The sequence below is a fragment of the Somniosus microcephalus genome, chromosome 7 (genome assembly GCF_052327205.1).
Source record: "Somniosus microcephalus isolate GS21.2 chromosome 7, FLI_Smic_1.0, whole genome shotgun sequence".
Lineage (NCBI taxonomy): Eukaryota > Metazoa > Chordata > Chondrichthyes > Squaliformes > Somniosidae > Somniosus > Somniosus microcephalus.
Genome location: NC_140993.1, coordinates 201769907 through 201790657, shown reverse-complemented (window position 1 = coordinate 201790657; position 20751 = coordinate 201769907). Strand labels below are relative to the sequence as shown.

Genomic DNA, 20751 nt, shown 5'->3' with positions numbered 1-20751 from the left:
GCCCGGGCGCTAGCCGCTTAGCACCCCACTTCTCCTCCTCCTAAGGCGCTAGCGGCTGGTGCAAACAACTGAATTTCTAGGCCAATATGTTTTATTAATGTTGGTTGAGGGATAGATAATGGACAAGGGGAGAAACACCACTGCTCTTCTGCCATGGGATCTTTTATGTTCACCTGAGAGGGCAAACGGGACCTCAGTTTAACGTCTCATCGGAAAGATGGCACCTCTGACAGTGCAGCACTCCCTCAGAACTGCACTGAAGTGTCACCCTAGAATTCTGGTGTGGGACCTGAAACCACAACCTTCTGGCTCAGAAGCGACACCTTAGAGGGAGCTTAGAGTTTGATTCCAATCATTGGACTTAGAACATAAATAGACTTGAACTACAATCAATGTCAGCCTAAATTATGTGCTCAAGTCTCTGGAGTGGAACTTGAACCCATAATGTTCTGACTCAGAGGTGAGAGTGCTACCACCTGATGGGCAGAAGGAAGGGAGAATGCCAAAAAGCTTGTTAAAAGATGTGAATTTTGAGCAAGTTTTGAAAGTAACAGAGGGAGGTGGAAAGGTTTAGGGAGGAATCCAGACAACTGAAGGCTCTGTTATCAATAGTAGGGGGAAGGCACGAGCGATGCACAAAAGGCCATGGTCAGAGGAACTGTGTTGGGAGGGAGGGGGTGTCGGTCTGCCCAGGTTTAAGAAAAAGGACGAGGATTTTAAATTTGATGCATTAGGGAATGGGAGAGAAGACTGGGGTGATAGATGAATGGGACTTAGTGTGGAATACGATGTATGCAGCAGAATTTTGGACAACCTGGAGTTTATGGAGGATGAAGGAAGGGCACCCAGTAATGAGAGCGTTGGAGTGGTAAAGTCTGCAAATGACAAAGACATGTATGTGAGGTTCAGCTCTGGAGGGGCTGAGGCAGACAATATTTTGTGATGGAGAAGTTATGGGGTTCAAAATGGATGTTAAAGTCGTGAACAGTGTGGTTATGCCTGAAACAGTGGCCAGAGAGACAGATGGAGTCAGTAGCAAGGGAGCAGATTGTGCTGAAAATGATACCTTCAGTATTGGTGATGTTGAGCTGCAGGAAGTTGTGACCCAACCAAGACTGGATGGAAGACAAGCAGTCTGACAGCACAGAAGCAGATGAGGGGTTGAGGGAGGTAGTGGAGAGGTAAAGCCGGATGTCACTGGCATATACGTGGAACCTAAATGCCACACCTGCAGATATCACCAAGTGCTAACATGTAGATGAGGAAGAGGAGGGGGGCTAAGGATAGATCCTTGGGGGACTCTGGAGGTGATGATGCAGGGGAGCGAAGCGATGCCATTGCTGGAAATGGCTGGCTAAATTCACACAGATTGGAACCATATACAGGTAGTCCCACAAAGTTGCATAATGAAACACAGAAACATAGAAGATAGGAGCAGGAGTAGGCCATTCAGCCCCTCGAGCCTGCTCCGCCGTTCAATGCGATCATGGCTGATCATCCAAATTCAGTACCCTGTCCCTGCTTACTCCCCATACCCCTTGATCCCTTTAGCCTTAAGAAATATATCCAACTCCTTCTTGAATATATTTAATGAATTGGCTTCTACTGCCTTCTTGGGTAGAGAATTCCACAGGTTCACCACTCTCTGGGTGAAGAAATTCCTCCTCATTTCTGTCCTAAATGGCCTACCCCTTATCCTTAGACTGTGACCCCTGGTTCTGGGCTCCCCGACCATCGGGAACATCCTTCCTGCATCTAGTCTGTCCAGTCCTGTCAGAATTTTATAAGTTTCAATGAGATCCCCTCTCATTCTTCTAAACTCCAGCGAGTATAAGCCCAATCGTCCCAATCTCTCCTCATACGTCATTCCTGCCATCCCAGGTATCAGCCTGGTGAATCTTCGCTGAACTCCTTCCATGGCAAGAACATCCTTCCTCAGAAGTAGTGCTGGAGGATGATGGCATGGACAGCTGTGTTAAATGCTGCAGAGAGGTTGAGGAGGACAAGGAAGGTCCAAGCACCATAGTCACAGAGGATGTTGTTCATGACTTTAGTTAGTGCTATTGCATTGGAGCGGAGAAGGTTACGTACTGATCTTGATGGCCCTTGTCACAATTTCCCATATCAGCTAATATGGTATCAAAAAATTTAATTACATTTGCCTCATTTCCTAAATAGAGCTAAAAATGTACATAGTGTTACAGAGTACGCCTTGTTTCCTTACAAACAGTAGTCCTTGAACAATCCAAGTTCCAAACACCTTTTAATGCACATGACACAAAGCAAGACCACACAGGATGTCCATCAGCTCTTCAACTTCCATCCTCTTTCAATGCCTACTTCTCCTGAAACTCCTCTTTTATGCTTAGCTGGCTGGGGAAAGTCTCCTCCCACTCCACGTGCAATAATCTTTAAAGGGGGGGTTCTTAAAGGGGCCTAGTCGTTCCTCTGAGATCAGGCCCCTCATCAGCCTGCGGCTGACATACCAGCCCTCTATCACCCTGCTACAATAGCCAATAGAGACCCATGTGAAACACCACTACATTTTTCCAGTCTGAAAAACTTCCCATAACCCTACCATTTGCTTTCTGCCCTCTGGCCATCTCTCTACCCATGTGACAACATTCTCCTTTAATTCCACGTGCCATTATTTTCCTATCAAATGCCTTTTGAAAATTCTTATAAACTAAATCCACTGCATTTCCTTTATCCATTGTCTGTTATTTCTTCAAAGCATTCTACAAGGTTGATCAGGCATGACTTGCCTTTCAGAACTCTATGGTGATTAGTTCAGGTTTCTCCAGGGGCTTAATAATTTTGCGCTATATTATAGACAGCTGAAGTACGACTAAATTGCATATAATTTCATGTATTATCCAATTCTTTTTTGAAGAAAGGAGTCACATTTGACACCCTCTAATCATGTTATAATTTTTCTATCCACAGATTTTGAGACTTCTACTCATAATCTCTACTTTTTTCTTAACTTGCTTCCCTCAGCATCCTTGGATATAAACTATCAGGCTCTGGTGATTTATCTACTTCAAATCTGAGTGACATCTTTAGTCCCATCTCTCCTTGAATAATAACCTCCACTAACTGTTTGACACCATATCTGGTGGTTCTACAATCCCAATATGTACCTTCTCTTTCAAAACTAAGGCAAAGGACTTAGTTAGTATGTATTTAATTCTCCAACTGCTTGTATCACTCATCTCTAAGTGCTCCCACCTTGAATATGTTCTTACTGCTAGTGTGCCCACAGAAGGTCTTTTTATTTCCTTTGATTTAAAAAAAAATTCTCCCCTATTCCCTCTTAGCTTTTCTAATTGGTTATTTTGTGGCTTCTCTGCATATTTTATATTTTTGCTGTCATTTATTTTATTATCTGGCCTGTAAACACTAAGGCCTAGAAATTCAGTATCCCCGAAAACCTGCGTGGGGATTGCGATGCGATAGCAACCTGTGCCCGTTCAGAGGACAGCAGGCAACACGTAAAATTTGTGCTGCCTGCAAATTTACATGACTGTAGCTTTCAGCCAAGCGCTGAACACTCAGCAGGGGGCCCAACTTTGTGCGAGGCTAGCTCCAATTAAAGCTAGCATGCACTACTTAAAGGCAGTCTGCACCCTGCCTGCAACAGGTGATTGAAGTGGCTGGGAAGACAGTGAAGAAAGTGATAACGATGGCACAACAGAGGAGAAACAGTGCACCTCGGTTCTCCGATGCAGCACTGGAGGCCTTGGTCCAGGAGGTCAACTCGAGGAGAGAGGTCCTCTTTCCAGAGGAGGCCAGGAAACCCTCCAGGCAACAGACCAGACTGCAGTGGCAGCAGATAGCCACTGTGGTAAATGCCAACAGTGCAGCCCCAAGGACCTGGACTCAGTGCAGGAAGAAGTTTAATGATCTCACACGAGTTGTAAAGGTGAGTGAATTCATCTTCAAATGCGATATCCCACCATCTGCACCACTAGCCTCACACACTGCTCAATGCACCACGCCCCTATCAGTCACCTACCAAGAATCTCAATCTCACCCACACACTTACCATTGCTGAAAGCCTCACACCAACATCTCACAGCTTGAACGCAGTCAGCTATTCAACCTTGACAGCCAAATCACCCAAGCACATCGAACCACACTCACTGACAAACTTCCCTTTCTCTTGCAGGAAAATGTAGAGCATAACCAATGCCAGCAGACCTTAACTGGCAGAGTATGGCTAGCCTGCATGACCTCACCCCTTGGAGGAGATGGCGCTGGCCCTTCTTGGCAGAGGTATGGCTGAGCCCATGGCCATCGGCGGGGTTGAAAGAATACAAGATTCTGGTATCCTCATACGTTATCCTCCTTCACATATGCCACTTCCCCCTCATCCCACAATCTCTTCTGATTTATAAGCTGCACATGGTGTAAGCATGCACCTCTTGCTTTCCCCCCACTCCTACCACAACACTATCCTTGTGCCTTTCTCATTTCCAACACCTAATTATTAGTCCTAGACTCCCCAACCAGCAAAAATAGTTTCTCCCTATCTACCCTATCTGTTCCCCTTAATATCTTGAAAACTTCGATCCAATCACCCCTTAACCTTCTAAATTCTAAGGAATAAAACCCTAATTTGTGTAATGTCTCCTCATAATTTAACCCTCGGAGTCAGAGCATCATTCTGGTAAACCTACAAGTCCAATATATCCTTCCTAAAGTGTGGTGCCCAGAACTGCTCACAGTACTCCAGGTGTGGTCTAACCAGGGCTCTGTATAGCTGCAGCATAACTTCTACTCCCTTATACTCTAGTCCTCTAGATATAAAGGCCAGCATTCCATTAGCCTTTTTGATTATTTTCTGTACCTAGTCATGTCATTTTAATGATCTATATACCTGGACCCCCCAGTCTCCACTGTTTTTAGCATTTCACCATTTAGAAAGTACTCTGTTCTATCCTTTGTAGGTCTAAAGTGGATGACCTCACATTTGCTTACATGGAAATCCATTTGCCACAGTTTTGCCCATTCACTTAATCTATCGATATCCCTTTGTAATTTTATGCTTTCATCTGTACTGCCACCTATCATTGTGTCATCGGCAAATTTGAATATATGGCTTTCTATGCCATCATCTAAGTCGTTAATAAATACTGTGACCTGTTGAGGCCCCAACACAGATCCCTGCGGGACACCACTAGTCACGTCCTGCCAATTAGAGTACCTACCCATTATCCCTACTCTCTGTCTTCTGCCGCTCAGCCAATTTCCTAACCAGGTCAATAATGTGTCTTCAATTCCGTGGGCTTCTGCCTTAGTTAACAGTCTCTTATGTGGGACTTTATGAAGACTTTGATGGGGCAGCATACAGAGAACGCTGATGGGTATGCACAATGAAAAGCTTGGTGCATTGGCAGCCTGCCAGAAAGCCTGAATGCAATGTCAGGGAATATGGATGAGTCCAGCTCCTGCCTTGCACAGGGCTTTGGGTAGCGTGGAAGGGGTGGGCAGATCCATTAATGCACTTGTGGATCCAACCATCATGCCGTGTCTGATGGCTGAAGTCTCAGCTTCCATTGCAGCACCAGCAGAAGCCACCCAACATCTGAGTGCTGCAGTGGAAGCTCAGACTGAAGTCATGCAAGCTCAGCTTGCTGCCATGCAAGCAAAGACTGCTGCCATCATGGCTGGGTTTACTATTGTTGAAAGGGGTTTGCAGGGTATCACAGCAGTCTGCACTCCAGCAGATGACGAGGGTTGCTAAGGCACTACCACGCGGGAGTGGCAATGGATCTGCAGAGGACGACCCAGCTGTCCTCTCTCAGGATGATAGCATTCATACTCCCACTGCTGCCACTCTGCCAGTGTCCTTGCTGTTGCCTGTCATCATGAATGGTAACATAGTGGTTATGTTACTGGACTAGTAATCCAGAGGCCTGGACTAATAATCCAGAGACGCGAGTTCAAATCCCACCACAGCAGCTGAGGAATTTAAATTCAGTTAATTAGATAAATCTGGAATAAAAAGCTAGTATCAGTAATGGTGACCATTGTTGTAAAAACCCATCTTGTTCACTAATGTCCTTTAGGGAAGGAAATCTGTCAGCCTGACTCACAGCAATGTGGTTGACTTAACTGCCCTCTGAAATAGCCTAGCAAGCCACTCAGTTTTAACAAACCACTATGAGAAACAATAATAATAAAACCGGACGGACCACCAGCATCGACCTAGGCACCAGCTTCTGACACGACAACGGCACACCAAGCCCAGTCGACCCTGCAAAGTCCTTCTCACTAACATCTGGGGACTGGTGCCTAAGTTGGGAGAGCTGTCCCACAGACAAGTCAAGCAACAGCCTGACAGAGTCATACTCACAGAATCATACCTTTCAGCCAATGTCCCAGACTCCTCCATCACCATCCCATGGTATGTCCTGTCCCACCGGCAGGACAGACCCACCAGAGGTGGCGGCACAGTGGTATACAGTCAGGAGTGTGGGGCTCTGGGAGTCCTCAACATTGACTCCGGATCCCAAGAAGTCTCATGGCTTCAGGTCAAGCATGGGCAAGGAAACCTCAAGCTGATTACCACCTACCGTGCCCCCACTCCCTCCCACCCCACCAGCTGATGAATCAGTACTCCTCCATGTTTTTATATAGGATTACATAGGATATACGGCACAGAAACAGGCCATTCGGCCCAACCAGTCCATGTCGGCGTTTATGCGCCACTCGAGCCTCCTCCCATCTTTCCTCAGCTAAATCTATCAGCATAATCCTCTATTCCCTTCTCCCTCATTATTCTTGTCTAGCCTCCCCTTAAATGCATCTATATTATTTGCTTCAACCACTCCCTGTGGTAGCGAGTGCCACATTCTCACCACTCTTTGGGTAAAGAGGTTTCTTCTGAATTCCCGAATGGATTTCTTGGTGACTATCTTATATTGATGGCCTCTAATTATGCTCTTCCCCACAAGTGGAAACATTCTCCCTCTATCAAAACCTTTCATAATTTTAAAGACCTCTATTGGGTCACGCCTCAGCCTTCTTTTTTCAAAGGAAAAGAGACCCAGCCTGTTCATCCTTTCCTGATATGAATACCCTCGCATTTCTGGTATCATCCTAGTAAATCTTCTCTGCACCCTCTCCAGTGCCTCTATATCCTTTTTATAATATGGCGACCAGAACTGTACGCAGTACGCGAAGTGTGGTCTAACCAAGGTTAGATACAGGTTTAGCGTAACTTCACTACTTTTCAATTCTATCCCTCTAGAAATAAACCCTAGTGCTTGGTTTGCTTTTTTTTTTTTTTAAATGGCATTGCTAACCTGTGTCGCAACTTTTAGTGATTTGTGTATTTGTACTCCGAGATCCCTTTGCTCCTCTACCCCACCTAGACTCCCACCCTCCAAGTGATAAGTGACCTCCCTATTCTTCCTACCAAAATGTAATACCTCACATTTATCTGTGTTGAACTTCATTTGCCAATTATATGCCCATTCTGCAAGTTTATTAATGTCCTCCTGTAATTTGTTGCAGTCCTCCTCAGTATTGACTATCCCCCCCGATTTGGTATCATCCACAAATTTAGAAATGGTGTTTTTGATTCCAAAGTCTAAATCGTTAATGTAAATTGTGAACAGCAGTGGTCCCAGCACTGATTCTTGTGGAACACCACTACTCACCTTCTGCCACTGTGAATAGCTACCCTTTACCCCTACTCTCTGCTTCCTGTCTTGAAGCCAGCTAGCTATCCATTCTGCTACTTGTCCCCTGAATCCACATTCTCTGACCTTGTTCATCAGTCTATCCCCCAAACCTGCGACCTCTACCACCTAGAAGGACAAGTGCTGGAGGCGCATGGGAACACCATCACCTCCAAGTTCCCCTCCAAGTTACACACCATTCTGACTTGGAAATATATCACCGTTCCTTCATTGTCACTGGGTCAAAATCCTGGAACTCCCTCCCTAATAGCACTGTGGGAGTACCTTCACCATAAGGACTGTAGCAGCTCACCACCACCTTCTTAAGGGCAATTAGGGGTGGACAATAAATGCTGGCCTTGCCAGTGACGCCCACATCCCAGGAATGAATAAAAAAAGTGTCTGCCCATTTCTCCAGTCTGTATTTGTCCTCCTGAATCTGATACGATCCTCCTAATTGTTTACTGCATTTCAGAGTTTCGTATCATCTGCAAACTTTGAAATGATGCCCTGTATACCCAAGTCAGGTCATTAATATATTAAAAAGAGCAGTGGTCCTAATATTGACCCCTGGGAGAGACAACTGTATACTTCCCTCCAGTTTGAAAAACAACCATTCACTACTACGACTCTGCTTTCTGTCTGTTATGTCACAATGATTTGTGTGTTTCACTTTTATAGTCAAGTCCTCAACTTCTTTTTCATGTTCTATTCTTATTTTGAATCTACAGGAAGCTTTGTGTTATCCGGAGGCTAACTGTCCGGAATGCTCGAGCCACCGGCAAAAATCAGGAGCCGTTTTCGTTAGTTTTTTTTTCTTCTTGTTGCTTTTTTCCTCAACAGTCAAGCTCTGCAAGGTCTGCTGAAGCTGTTGCTAAGCTACAGAGACGCTTGGCTGTTTAGAAGCTGTTGCAGCAACAGGGTTTGTTGATAGATATGGAGCTCAAAAGCTTCCGTATCTTTCAACATTAGCGCTGGAGTGTCCGGCAGTTTTGAGGGAATGGCAACAGCTCGGTCCCGTCGGTGCCGGATAGCGCAAAGTTTCCTGTAATTATATTGTGCTGTGTCTGTTGTTTTCTTCAACTATTCATTCATTCTTGGGATGTGGTCGTGCACTTATTGCTCATCCATAGTTGCCAAGAAAAGGTGGTGGTGGGCCTTCTTGAACACTGGTAGCGATTTGCTACAATTAAGTGGCTTGCTAGACCACTTCAGAGGGCAGTTATGTTGGTGTGGGACTGGAATCACATATAAACCAGACCTGTAAGGAGAGCAGGATTACTTCCCTAAAGGGCATTAGTGAACCAGTTGGATTTTTACAACAATCCTACAGCATCATGGTAACTTTTACTGATACCAGCTCTTTATTTCCAAATTTAAAAAAAAATCTAAATTGAAATCACGGTGGGATTTTAGTTCACATTCTCTGGATTATTAGTCCAGGCTTCTGGATTACTAGTCTGGTAACATTGTTTCCCAAATGTTCCTCTAATTTTAGGTTGCCTACTTGCTCTGCGTAATTACCCAAACCACGTCAATTGGTGCGTCCCCCCTTATTGAGTAGCAATATATTGACTAAGAAACTGTCTTGAACACACTGCAAAGAAACTTAGCTTTTTCACTACAAACCTATGCCCTATTCCAGGTAGATTTTCAGACAATTAAAATCTCCTACAAGTATAACTCCACTGTTAATACATGCTTCTCTAATTTGTCTACAAACTGCATCCTCAACTTTCGACTGCCTTTCTTCTTCCAGAAGCTTTCCTGAAGGTTTTATACTCAGAAATATTAAATTGCGAATCCTGGCCCATCTATAGCCATGCTTCAGCAGTCAGCAGGATGGTGCCTGAACACATTGCTTTGCGAGACATTTTATTTTTTATCATACTGAATGGAATGTCACGCGACAATTCTTAATGACATTCTGGATAGCATGACAGATTGCCAAGGCACTTAGAAAATCATAACATGATTAGGCAGTCAACATAGTTTTATGAAACGGAAATCATGTTTAACAAATTTATTAGAGTATTTTGAGGATGTAACTAGCAGGGTAGATAAAGGGGAACCAGTGGATGTAGCATATTTGGATTTCCAAAAGGCATTCGTTAAGATGCCACATAAAAGGTTGTTACGCAAGATAAGGGATAATGGGTTGGGGGTAATATATTAGCATGGATAGAGGTTTGGTTAACGGACAGAAAAAAAGAGAGTAGAGATAAACAGGTCATTTTCAGGTTGGCAGGGTGTAACTAGTGGGGTGTCGCAAGGATCAGTACTTGGGCCTCAGCTATTTACAATTTATATTAATGACTTAGATGAAGGGACCGAGTGTAATCCAAGTTTGCTGACAATACAAAGCTAGGTGGGGAAGTAAGCTGTCAGGAGAACACAAAGACCCTGCAAAGGGATATAGACAGGTTAAGTGAGTGGGCAAGAAGGTGGCAGCTGGAGTATAATGTGGGGAAATGAGGTTATTCACTTTGGTAGGAAGAATAGAAAAACAGATTTTTTTTAAATGGTGAGAAACTATTAAATGTTGGTGTTCAGAGAGATTTAGGTGTCCTCGTACAGAAAACACAGAGATGAAGCATGCAGGTACAGCAAGTAATTAGGAAGGTAAATGGCATGCTGGCCTTCATTGCAAGGGGGTTGGAGTACAAGAGTAAGGAAGTCTTGTTACAATTGTACAGGGATTTGGTGAGATCACACCTGCAGTACTGTGCACAGTTTTGGTCTCCTTATCGGAGGAAGAATATGCTTGCCGTAGAGGTGGTGCAACAAAGGTTCACTAGATTGATACCTGGAATGAGAAAGTTGTCCTATGAGGAGAGATTGAGCCTATACTTTCTGGAGTTTAGAAGAATGAGAGGTGATCTAATTGAAACATAAGATTCTGAGGGGGATTGACAGGGTAGATGCTGAGAGGTTGTTTCCCCTGGCTGGAGAGTCTAGAACTAGGGGGCGTAGTCTCAGGATAAGGGGTCGGCCATTTAAGACCGAGATGTGGAGGAATTTCACTCAGAGGGTTGTGAATCTTTGTAATTCTCTACCCCAAAGGGCTGTGAATGCTGAATTGTTGTGTATATTCAAGGCTGAGATATAGATTTTTGGACTCTCGGGGAATCAAGGGATGTGGGGATCGGACGGGAAAGTGGAGTTGAGGTCAAAGATCAGCCATGGTCTTATTGAATGGCGGAGCAGGCTCAACAGGTGGTATGGCCTACTTCTACTCCTAATTCTTATGTTCTTAGGTAAGATTGCTTCCAGAGGTCACATGATCATATACGTTACCAAAAAAGGAACCGGCACAGGGCACTCCATTGCCAACTCTAAAAATAAATTGTCAACTGCAGATGTTGAGCTTGATCTAATTAGGGCACAGGGAGAGTTGACAACTTTCAGACTATCTCACCTAGAATGAGTACTTAGGTTCACTAAGGCACATTAATCACGATTAAGTTTGTATGGTCAATGTGCTGCAACAGCAAAAGCAGAAAAGGCCAGCTGCAGTTGAATACTGCAGAGAGATTGAGGAGGACAAATAGTACAAAGGATCAGGGTAACAAACAGATCCAAGAGTTTTGAGAGAAATTCCAATTAGTTCAATAGGCTCACTTCCTCAGAGGAGGTAGAGGCATACATAGATCCTTTTCCTGGACTTTGAGAACAACCAGTACAAGCTCCTAAATCAGAGATAATCTGCAGTAGAAAACATTTACCAACAGAGTTAGATTTTCCTAGGTCATCCTGGTGGAATTTGTATCCTTTCTGATCAGAAATGGTACCGATATTTGGTGCAATGTCGCGCTCTCTATATTATTGAAAAAGGACATGTTTGATTCTCACCAGAAATTCTACACCATAATCCCCGACTCCAATTCTCCTCTATGGCTCCTCACTCAGGTTCCTCCAGATGGTGTGCAATCTCAGTGTTCTATTCAACTTTGAGCTGAGCTTCAGACCTCACACTCAGTCCATCACCAAGACCACCTAATTCCACTTCTTCAATAATGTCTGACTTTATCCCTCCCTCAATCCAGTACCACTAAACTCCTCCTTCATACCTTTGTCACTTCCAGACTCAACTTCTCCAACACCCTTGTAAGCCTCCTGAGCGCCATCCTGCACAAACTCCAGCTCACGCAGAGCTCTGATGTCTGTACCCCGTTCAACTTTAAAACCCATCCACCCATTACCTCTGTCTTCATTGACATCCACTGGCTCCCCATCCCTCAACTCATTAATTTCAAAAATCCTCTTCCTAGTTTATAAATCCCTTTATGGCTTTGGTCTACCTAACCTCTGCAACCTGCTGCCCCAGCTCACACCCTATGCTCTTGAATGTCTGGATTATGCCGCAGACCGCTGTTACAGCATCAGTGGCAGAGCCATCACAGTCCTGCACTTAACATTTTTCCTAAAACCTTACACCTTGCTTCATCTCTCCCCACTTTCAAAAGCCTCTTCTAAATCTTCCTCTTTGACCTTGTCTTTGACCACTTCCCCAAACTCTGATCCCAGTTTCATTCATATTTAGTCAATCGAATATTTGATTGGTAACTGACAGGTAAGTGCTCATTTCAGCCAATCACTGACTTCTGTCCAATGGAGGTGTCATGTACAGATCAGCCGTGATGTAGCAGAATGATGAAACAGGCTCAAAGGGCTGAATGTCCTACTCCTGTTCCTATGTTTTGAGCTGTGACATCGCTAAGGTCACACATTCAGGTGTAACACCTTTGAAAGGCATGACATAAAGCACACACATTAGATGCAAGACTTTTACTTATACAGATAAATATGTTAGATGGAACTGATTTTACCGTAGAACTTTTATTGTGTGTATGTATTTTTCTGTATTACACAAAACATATTGGCCTGGATTTTGCAGTCAGCGGTAAAGGGACGGCACTCGCTGCTGACCTCGAAAAAAGCTGCCGACAAAGATTTAGCGGGCTCTAGAGCGTAGATGTCCTCATTTCCAACGTCACTTTGAATTTGATGCCACCTATAAGGGATCTGTAGCGACCAGCAATAGGGCAGGCAGCAGACAGGCTAATCAGCCAATCAGATTAAAGAATTCTCAGACAGCAAAGCAGGAAATAAAAAGCAGGGAATATAATACACATTTAAATAATTGTACATAAAGCGAGATAAAGATTGGGACATACATGTGGGGTTAAGCGAGAAGTAGCAAAACAATTTTTTAAAATAAAATAAAAATAATTTTTATTTTTCAAAAAATTTGACATTTTTAAATGTTCTTCTGAGGGAACGAGACGCCATTAGTTTTTCAGGGTTAGAGAGGTTGTTTAGCAGTAATTATGACTTAGTATGCCATTTAAATCTCAGTTACTCCTGATTGAACAAGGCTTAACATTGTCGTTGGTTTTTACAGCGAGAAAAGCATGTAAATAGTTGAAGTTTACATCAAATCAGTTATTCTGTGTTGATTCCATCGGCGAAGACTGCAACAGCGCACCCCGTGGAGAAGTAGGGCATCACTGACAGCAACTTCCAGATTTCCGCGTTTAACTGCGCATGTGCGGATGAAGTTGCTGTCAGCTTTACACAATAATGATGACGAGCGCTGACAGTTTCGCTGTCATTACAACCGCAAATTCCGGGCCATTAGCTACAAAGTTAAAAGAAACAAAAATGCGTAATATTTAAAACATACCTGCAGTGTTGTTGGGTCTTGATCGACTGGAATGATGAGGATCACAAGATCAGATTCTATACTTAGGTATCCAAAAACATCACATTGAGGCACTGAAACGTGGAGGCGTAAAGTGTAAAGGATGTCGTGTACAGACACTGGTCTTCCCCCATTTAACTGCAAGAAAAAAGAAATGCTGAGGATGAAACAGTGTATTATTCCAGTAATAGACTGCAAATTAATTTTCTACTGATCCTGTGGTAATCAATTGTCTTTTATGAACATCACACTTCAAACATTTGAACTTTTACCTGCACCTGGTACTAAGATATAAATGGGGTTATGGTACAGATCAGCCATGATCTAACTGAATGGCAGACCAGGCTTGAGGGGCTGAATGGCCTACTCCTGTTCCTAAAAGAAAGAGAATATCTTCTGCATCAATAACATGGCATTTATATAAGCAAAGCACATTTGCCATCTGTACACTACCACCAATAGCATCCTTTTAGTTGAAGAGTTTACTTTCTTTCTGCCTCACGTCAAGCAACAAAAAAAACCTCAAAACCGATGCCATTACATTTAGCACCTTCAGTGGAGCCCTTTTACTTAGTCAATTGGCCTGTGTGTGTGAGTTCAATTTACCAACTCACACATATTGAACCTGGAGTCAGAAGCAAGACATAAAATCCAACTGCAACATGTTAATAAACCAAATCTACATTACAGGCCCTGACATTATTGCACCTCCCATTCAATTGAGTGTAATATGTTGGAATGGTTTCATTCATGTAAGCCCAGTCGGGGGGTAGCCAGTTGATTGGCAGGTCAACTGGCCAATCCCCAGACATGGAGAGCTGGGGGAGGATCTAACGTCAAACCTTTGGCTTCCTGTTAAGCTAAGAAAGGGGACAGTTGAGAGAGATATGGTGTGAAATAGAGACAGTGGGAGAGAACCCACTTACAGACCGACCAGTGACAATGAACCCGAATGAATGTCTAATGCAAATCCAGAAGTGTAACAAATGCCCAGGAGGTTGAAGGCAGTGAAGGAGCAGAGTGGAGTTTCAGGTTGAATGGAGATGGAAGAGGAGTGATGGAGCGGAGCACAGCGGAGTGTTGGAGATAGTGGTGACGTACAGATATTCTGTACATATTGCAGGTATTCTGGGAAATTCTACACAAAATCTTCATGCATCCTAGTACCATCCAGATGTTTCCAACTAAGACCCTGGTGGCAGCTTAAACTGAACCTAACTGAAGTTACACACCAACAGACCAATTAATGTGCTACAGTCCTTGGATAGATAAAGTTAACCACCTAGAAAGTGCCTCAAACAACCCTGATATCACAAAAAGTGTTCCCTTGTTATAATTTAAACACTAGCCAGGCAAAACGAGTATAAAACTTAATTGGAGACTTGTTCTTCATCAAACGAATTAAAATCTGACAATTCTAGTTTTTGGGACGTGTCAATCCAGTTGAAAGTCAGCTTGGAACAGGTTCCCTGTGACTGAATTGATTAGTCACCAACAGTCATATACCCATGGATTTCCTTGGTAATATGGAAGATAGTTAATGTTCTGATGAAAAGTCATCGGTTCTGACGAAAGATCATCAATCTGAAATGTTAACTCTGTTTCTCTCTCCACAGATGCTGCCTGACCTGCTGAATATTTCCAGCATTTTCCATTTTTATTTCAGATTTCCAGCATCTACAGTATTTTGCTTTTGATAGTTAAGATCATGCTTTGCCCACCCAGGTCAAAAGGTTTGGCAGTTTAGAAGGTTCTTGCCCCAGTGAGAAGTGTAAAGGAAGTTGTAAAGAACTTTTAAAGCAGATCTCTAAAAGCCAAGAATGTGTTAAGAGTAGAAGTTTGAAATTTTAATATATCTAACTCCTTCTTGAATATATTTAATGAATTAGCCTCAACTGCCTTTTGTGGTAGAGAATTCCACAGGTTCACCACTCTCTGGGTGAAGAAATTCCTCCTCATCTCTGTCCTAAATGGCTTACTCCTTATCTTTAGACTGTGACCCCTGGTTCTGGACTCCCCCGTCATCGGGAACATCCTTCCTGCATCTAGTCTGTCTAGTCCTGTTAGAATTTATAAGTTTCAATGAGATCCCCTCTCATTCTTCTAAACTCCAGCGAGTATAAGCCCAATCAACCCAATCTCTCCTCATACGTCATTCCTGCCATCCCAGGTATCAGTCTGGTGAATCTTCGCTGCACTCCCTCCATGGCAAGGACATCCTTCCTCAGATAAGGCAACCAAAACTGCACACAAAAATTCAAGGTGTGGTCCCACCAAGGCCCTGTACAACTACAGCAAGACATCCTTGCTCCTGTACTCAAATCCTCTCGCTATGAAGGCCAGCATACCATATGCCTTCTTAACCGCCTGCTGCACCTGCATGCTTACCTTCAGCGCCTGGTGCACAAGGACACCCAGGTCTCGTTGCACTTCCCCTTCTCCCAATCTATTGCCGTTCAGATAATAATCTGCCTTCCTGTTTTTGCCACCAAAGTGGATAACCTTGCATTTATCCACATTATACTGCATCTGCCAACCCGAGGCAGAAGCAGCAAAATTGAAAAAGAGCCTGTTAACAACTATCAAGTACCTGTTAACAGGCAGGTAAGTGGCTTTAATCCTCTTCCCGCCGCCGTCGGGGACCCGACACTTGGGAAGATTGATTGACAGCGGTCCCACATCCAAACCCACACTCTTGAGTGCCGGCAAAATTCCGGCCGTGGACTCTGAGCGCAGAGAAAGGCGTGTAATTGAAAAGTACAGAGATAATGTATGAGCAAGATCAGTTAAGCTTGGGTGAGAAGAGTGAGGGAAAGAGATCATGGATGGAATGGCTCTAACAGTGTTTTGCACTGCAGGCTAATGTCAAAGTGAAATTTACTTATCATTTTTAGTTACGCATTAGTAGAAGAATACATCAAATAATCTAAATATAATACTTGACTCGTATAATATTTTAAACTGCCCCAAAAATAATCAAAAGGCCAAATTCTTCAAAGTTCTACTCATAATCTTCTGGGCACTTCAGCTCCATGGATACCCTCCCATGCCACAGAATGAAGACATTGGACAACAGGAGAACCAGCAGCACCTATACTATTCAAAGCATGCTGCAACACCTCAGATTCTCTCTCATTAGACAGGCAATCACATTATTTACCAATAAGGTGAATTTTAAATCTCTGCTCATCCTGGTGGGTTTTTGATGTCATTTGCATATCAAATAGCTTGTTTCTGCCCACAACCACAAGAGTTCTCAACATGTTTTTCATGCATTTAACATTTCAAAGCAATGAGGAAATTTCGATGCAATTAATTTGCAAGTACATATAACCTATCCCGCAAAAAGTCCAGCTCAACCATCACTCTTGTCCTTGCTAACCTACATTGGCTCCCGGTGTACCAAAGCCGCCAATTTAAAATTCTCATCCACGTATTTAGCCTTGCCACTCCCTATCCCTGTAACCTCCTTCATCCCTACCAGTCCCCCACCACAGAACTCTCTGTTCCTCCATCTCTGGTCTCTTGTGCATTACCCTCCCTTCACCCTACCATTGGTGGCTGCGCCTTCAGCTGTTTAGGCCCCATGTCATGTTATTCCCTTCCTAAACCTCTCCATCTTTCCACCTTCCTCTCCTCCTTTAAGACCCTCCTAAAAACCTACCTCTTTCAGCAAGCTTTTGGTCACTCCTCCTAATATCGTCTCCTTTGGCTTGGCGTCTATTTTTGTCTGATTATGCCTTGGTGAAGTGACCTGAGACATTTTTTCTACATTAAAGGCACTATATAAATGCAAATTGTTGTTACATTTAGTGACTTCTCTGAGTAACCAGTTGGCCTGCTCTTCCTAAAATTATCTGTACATTAATTTGTGTATTGTCTTACTTTCCCCCCACACAGAAAGTATACAGCTAATAGAAATCCATTTTAATTTCAGACTATATCTGACAATCCAAAATTTCATATAAATAAAGTATTATGTGGAGATAGCAAGACTGTACACTGCCTCTGTCACAGTTTGGACAGAGGTTCTCTGGGACCGAGTAAATAATTGCAGGGCTTCCCCTACACAGAAATGTTTGAAAACCATTTTCAAGGCTGCCCACTTTAGTCCATTATACTCTAAATCAAACTGAAGTTGTTTGTTTTAATTCTTTATCTAGGAATTACCTTAGCAAGGCTGTCCAACTGATCTTTGCTCCATAAAACTCGCAGCATTCCAGCACACAATGGGCAGCAGGCTCCTAGAAGACAACAACAAATATTACACCTTTGGACCACTTTTATGTAAGCGGTATATTTTTACTCACTAGAACACTCAAACTTTTACAGTTAATAGTTTCTTAAGTGCTTTTTGGTGTGAACCAATATGACTCACTTGGGCATAAGAACATAAGAAATAGGAGCAGGAGTAGGCCAATCGGCCCCTCGAGCCTGCTCCTCCATTCAATAAGGTCATGACTGATCTGATCCTAACTGCCAATCCACTATCACAGAACCATCTCCTGATTCTAACAGAATTAGACACACGAAATAGGAGCAGGATCAGGCTACACGGCCCCTGGGCCCACTCCACTACCCACAGGGCCATGACCAATCCGAACCTAGACTCATGTCCAAATTCCTGCCCGCTCCCCATAACCCTTAATTCCCTTTACTTCTAGGAAACTGTCTATTTCTGTTTTAAATTTATGTAATGATGTAGCTTCTACAGCTTTTTGGGGCAGCATATTCCATGGACCTACCACCCTCTGAGTGAAGTAGTTCCTCCTCATCTCAGTTTTGAAAGAGCAGCCCCTTATTCTAAGACTATGCCCCCTAGTTCTAGTTTCACCCATCATCGGGAACATCCTCCCCGCATCCACCCGATCCAACCCCTTCACAATCTTATATGTTTCAATAAGATCGCCTCTCATTCTTCTGAACTCCAATGAGTAGAGTCCCAATCTACTCAACCTCTCCTCATATGTCCATCCCCTCATCCCCGGGATTAACCGAGTGAACCTTCTTTGTACTGACTCGAGAGCAAGTATGTCTTTTCTTAAGTATGGACACCAAAACTGTATGCAGTATTCCAGGTGCGGTCTCACCAATACCTTGTACAACTGAAGCAATACCTCCCTATTTTTATATTCTATCCCCCTAGCAATGAAAGCCAACATTCCATTGGCCTTCTTAATCACTTGCTGCACCTGCATACTAACCTTCTGAGTTTCGTGCACCAGGACCCCCAGATCCCTTTGTACTTCAGTACTTTCCAGTTTCTTGCCATTAAGATAATAACTTGCTCTACGATTTTTCCTGCCAAAGTGCATAACCTCACACTTTCCAGTATTGTATTCCATCTGCCAAATCTCTGCCCACTTACTTAGCCTGTCTATGTCCCCATGCAGGTTTTTTATGTCCTCCTCACTCACTACTTTCCCTCCCATCTTAGTATCATCTGCAAACTTTGATATGTTATACTCGGTCGCCTCCTCCAAATCGTTAATATAGATTGTAAAGAGTTGGGGACCCAGCACTGACCCCTGCGGAACACCACTAGTTACTGATTGCCAGTCTGAGAATGAACCATTTATCCCAACTCTCTGCCTTCTGTTAGATAGCCAATCCTCTATCCATGCCAGAATATTACCCCCAATCCCGTGATTTTTTATCTTAAGCAATAATCTTTTGTGTGGCACCTTGCAAATGCCTTTTGGAAGTCTAAATACACTACGTCCACTGGTTCCCCTTTATCCACCCTATATGTTACTTCCTCAAAGAACTCCAGCAAATTTGTCAAACATGACTTCCCCTTCATAAAACCATGCTGACTTTGTCCTATTAAATTATGATAATCCAAATGTCCTGTTACTGTCTCCTTAATAATGGACTCCAAAATTTTACCTACCACAGATGTTAGGCTAACCGGTCTATAGTTTCCAGCCTTCTGTCTACTGCCCTTTTTAAATAAGGGTGTTACATTAGCAGTTTTCCAGTCTGCCGGGACCTTTGCCGAGTCCAGGGAGTTTTGGAGAATTATTACCAATGCATCCACAATCCCTACCGCCACTTCCCTCAAGACCCTAGGATGTAAGCCATCAGGTCCAGGTGATTTATCCGCCTTGAGTCCCATTATTTTACCGAGTACCACTTCCTTCGTGATTTTGATCGTGTTTAGCTCCTCCCCCCCTTTAGCCCCCGGTTTGTCCAGTGTTGGGATATTCTTAGTGTCTTCTACTGTAAAGACTGATATAAAATATTCATTCAGTGTTTTTGCCATCTCCATATTTCCCACCATTAATTTCCCAGTCTCATCCTCTAAGGGACCAACATTTACTTTAGCCAACCTTTTTCTTTTTATATAACTATAAAAACTCTTACTATCTGTTTTTATATTTTTTGCTAATTTACTTTCATAATCTATCTTCCCTTTCTTAATCAATCTTTTTGTTATTTTTTGCTGTCTTTTAAAGTTTTCCCAATCCTCTATCCTCCCACTAGATTTGGCTACCTTATATGCCCTTGTTTTTAGTCGAATACTATCCTTAAATTTCTTTACTTAGCCACGGATGGCTGTCTTTTCTTTTACACCCTTTTCTTCTCAGTGGAATATTTTTTTTTTGGAAGTTGTAAAATAACTCCTTAAATGTACACCACTTATCATGTATCGTCTTACCCTTTAATCTATTTTCCCAATCCACTCTACTCAATTCCACTCTCATACCTTCATAGTCTCCTTTATTCAAGCTTAGCACGCTTGTTTGAGATCCAACCTTCTCACCCTCTAATTGAATATGGAATTCAACCATGTTATGGTCACTCATTCCAAGGGGATCCTTTACTAGGACATTTTAAATTAATCCTGTCTCGTTACACAGGACCAGATCTAAGGTTGCTTGCCCCCTGGTCGGTTCAGTTACATACTGCTCAAGAAACCCATCCCTAATACAGTCAATGAACTCATCCTCAAGGCAGCCCTGCCCAATTTGATTTGTCCAATTAATATGATAGTTAAAATCCCCCATAATTATAGATGTTCCCTTATTACAAGCCTCAACTATTTCCTGATTGATACTCCGTCCAACAGAGTTGCCACTGTTCGGAGGCCTATAGACTACGCCCACTAGTGTTTTTTTCCCCTTATTATTTTTGCTAATTTACTTTCATAATCTATCTTCCCTTTCTTAATCAATCTTTTTGTTATTTTTTGCTGTCTTTTAAAGTTTTCCCAATCCTCTATCCTCCCACTAGATTTGGCTACCTTATATGCCCTTGTTTTTAGTCGAATACTATCCTTAAATTTCTTTACTTAGCCACGGATGGCTGTCTTTTCTTTTACACCCTTTTCTTCTCAGTGGAATATTTTTTTTT

General features: G+C 43.1%; 1 protein-coding gene across 1 annotated transcript in view; it reads right to left on the bottom strand.

The window, feature by feature from the left end:
- reck (reversion-inducing-cysteine-rich protein with kazal motifs) overlaps window positions 1-20751 on the bottom strand; it is a 250308-nt gene that overhangs the window by 6147 nt on the left and 223410 nt on the right. Inside the window, exons 20-21 of the mRNA XM_085993983.1 lie at window positions 17566-17639; window positions 13378-13533 (exon numbers count right to left, since the gene is read on the bottom strand). Of these exons, the coding sequence (XP_085850109.1) occupies window positions 13378-13533; window positions 17566-17639 (230 nt within the window). The remainder of the gene's footprint in view (window positions 1-13377; window positions 13534-17565; window positions 17640-20751) is intronic.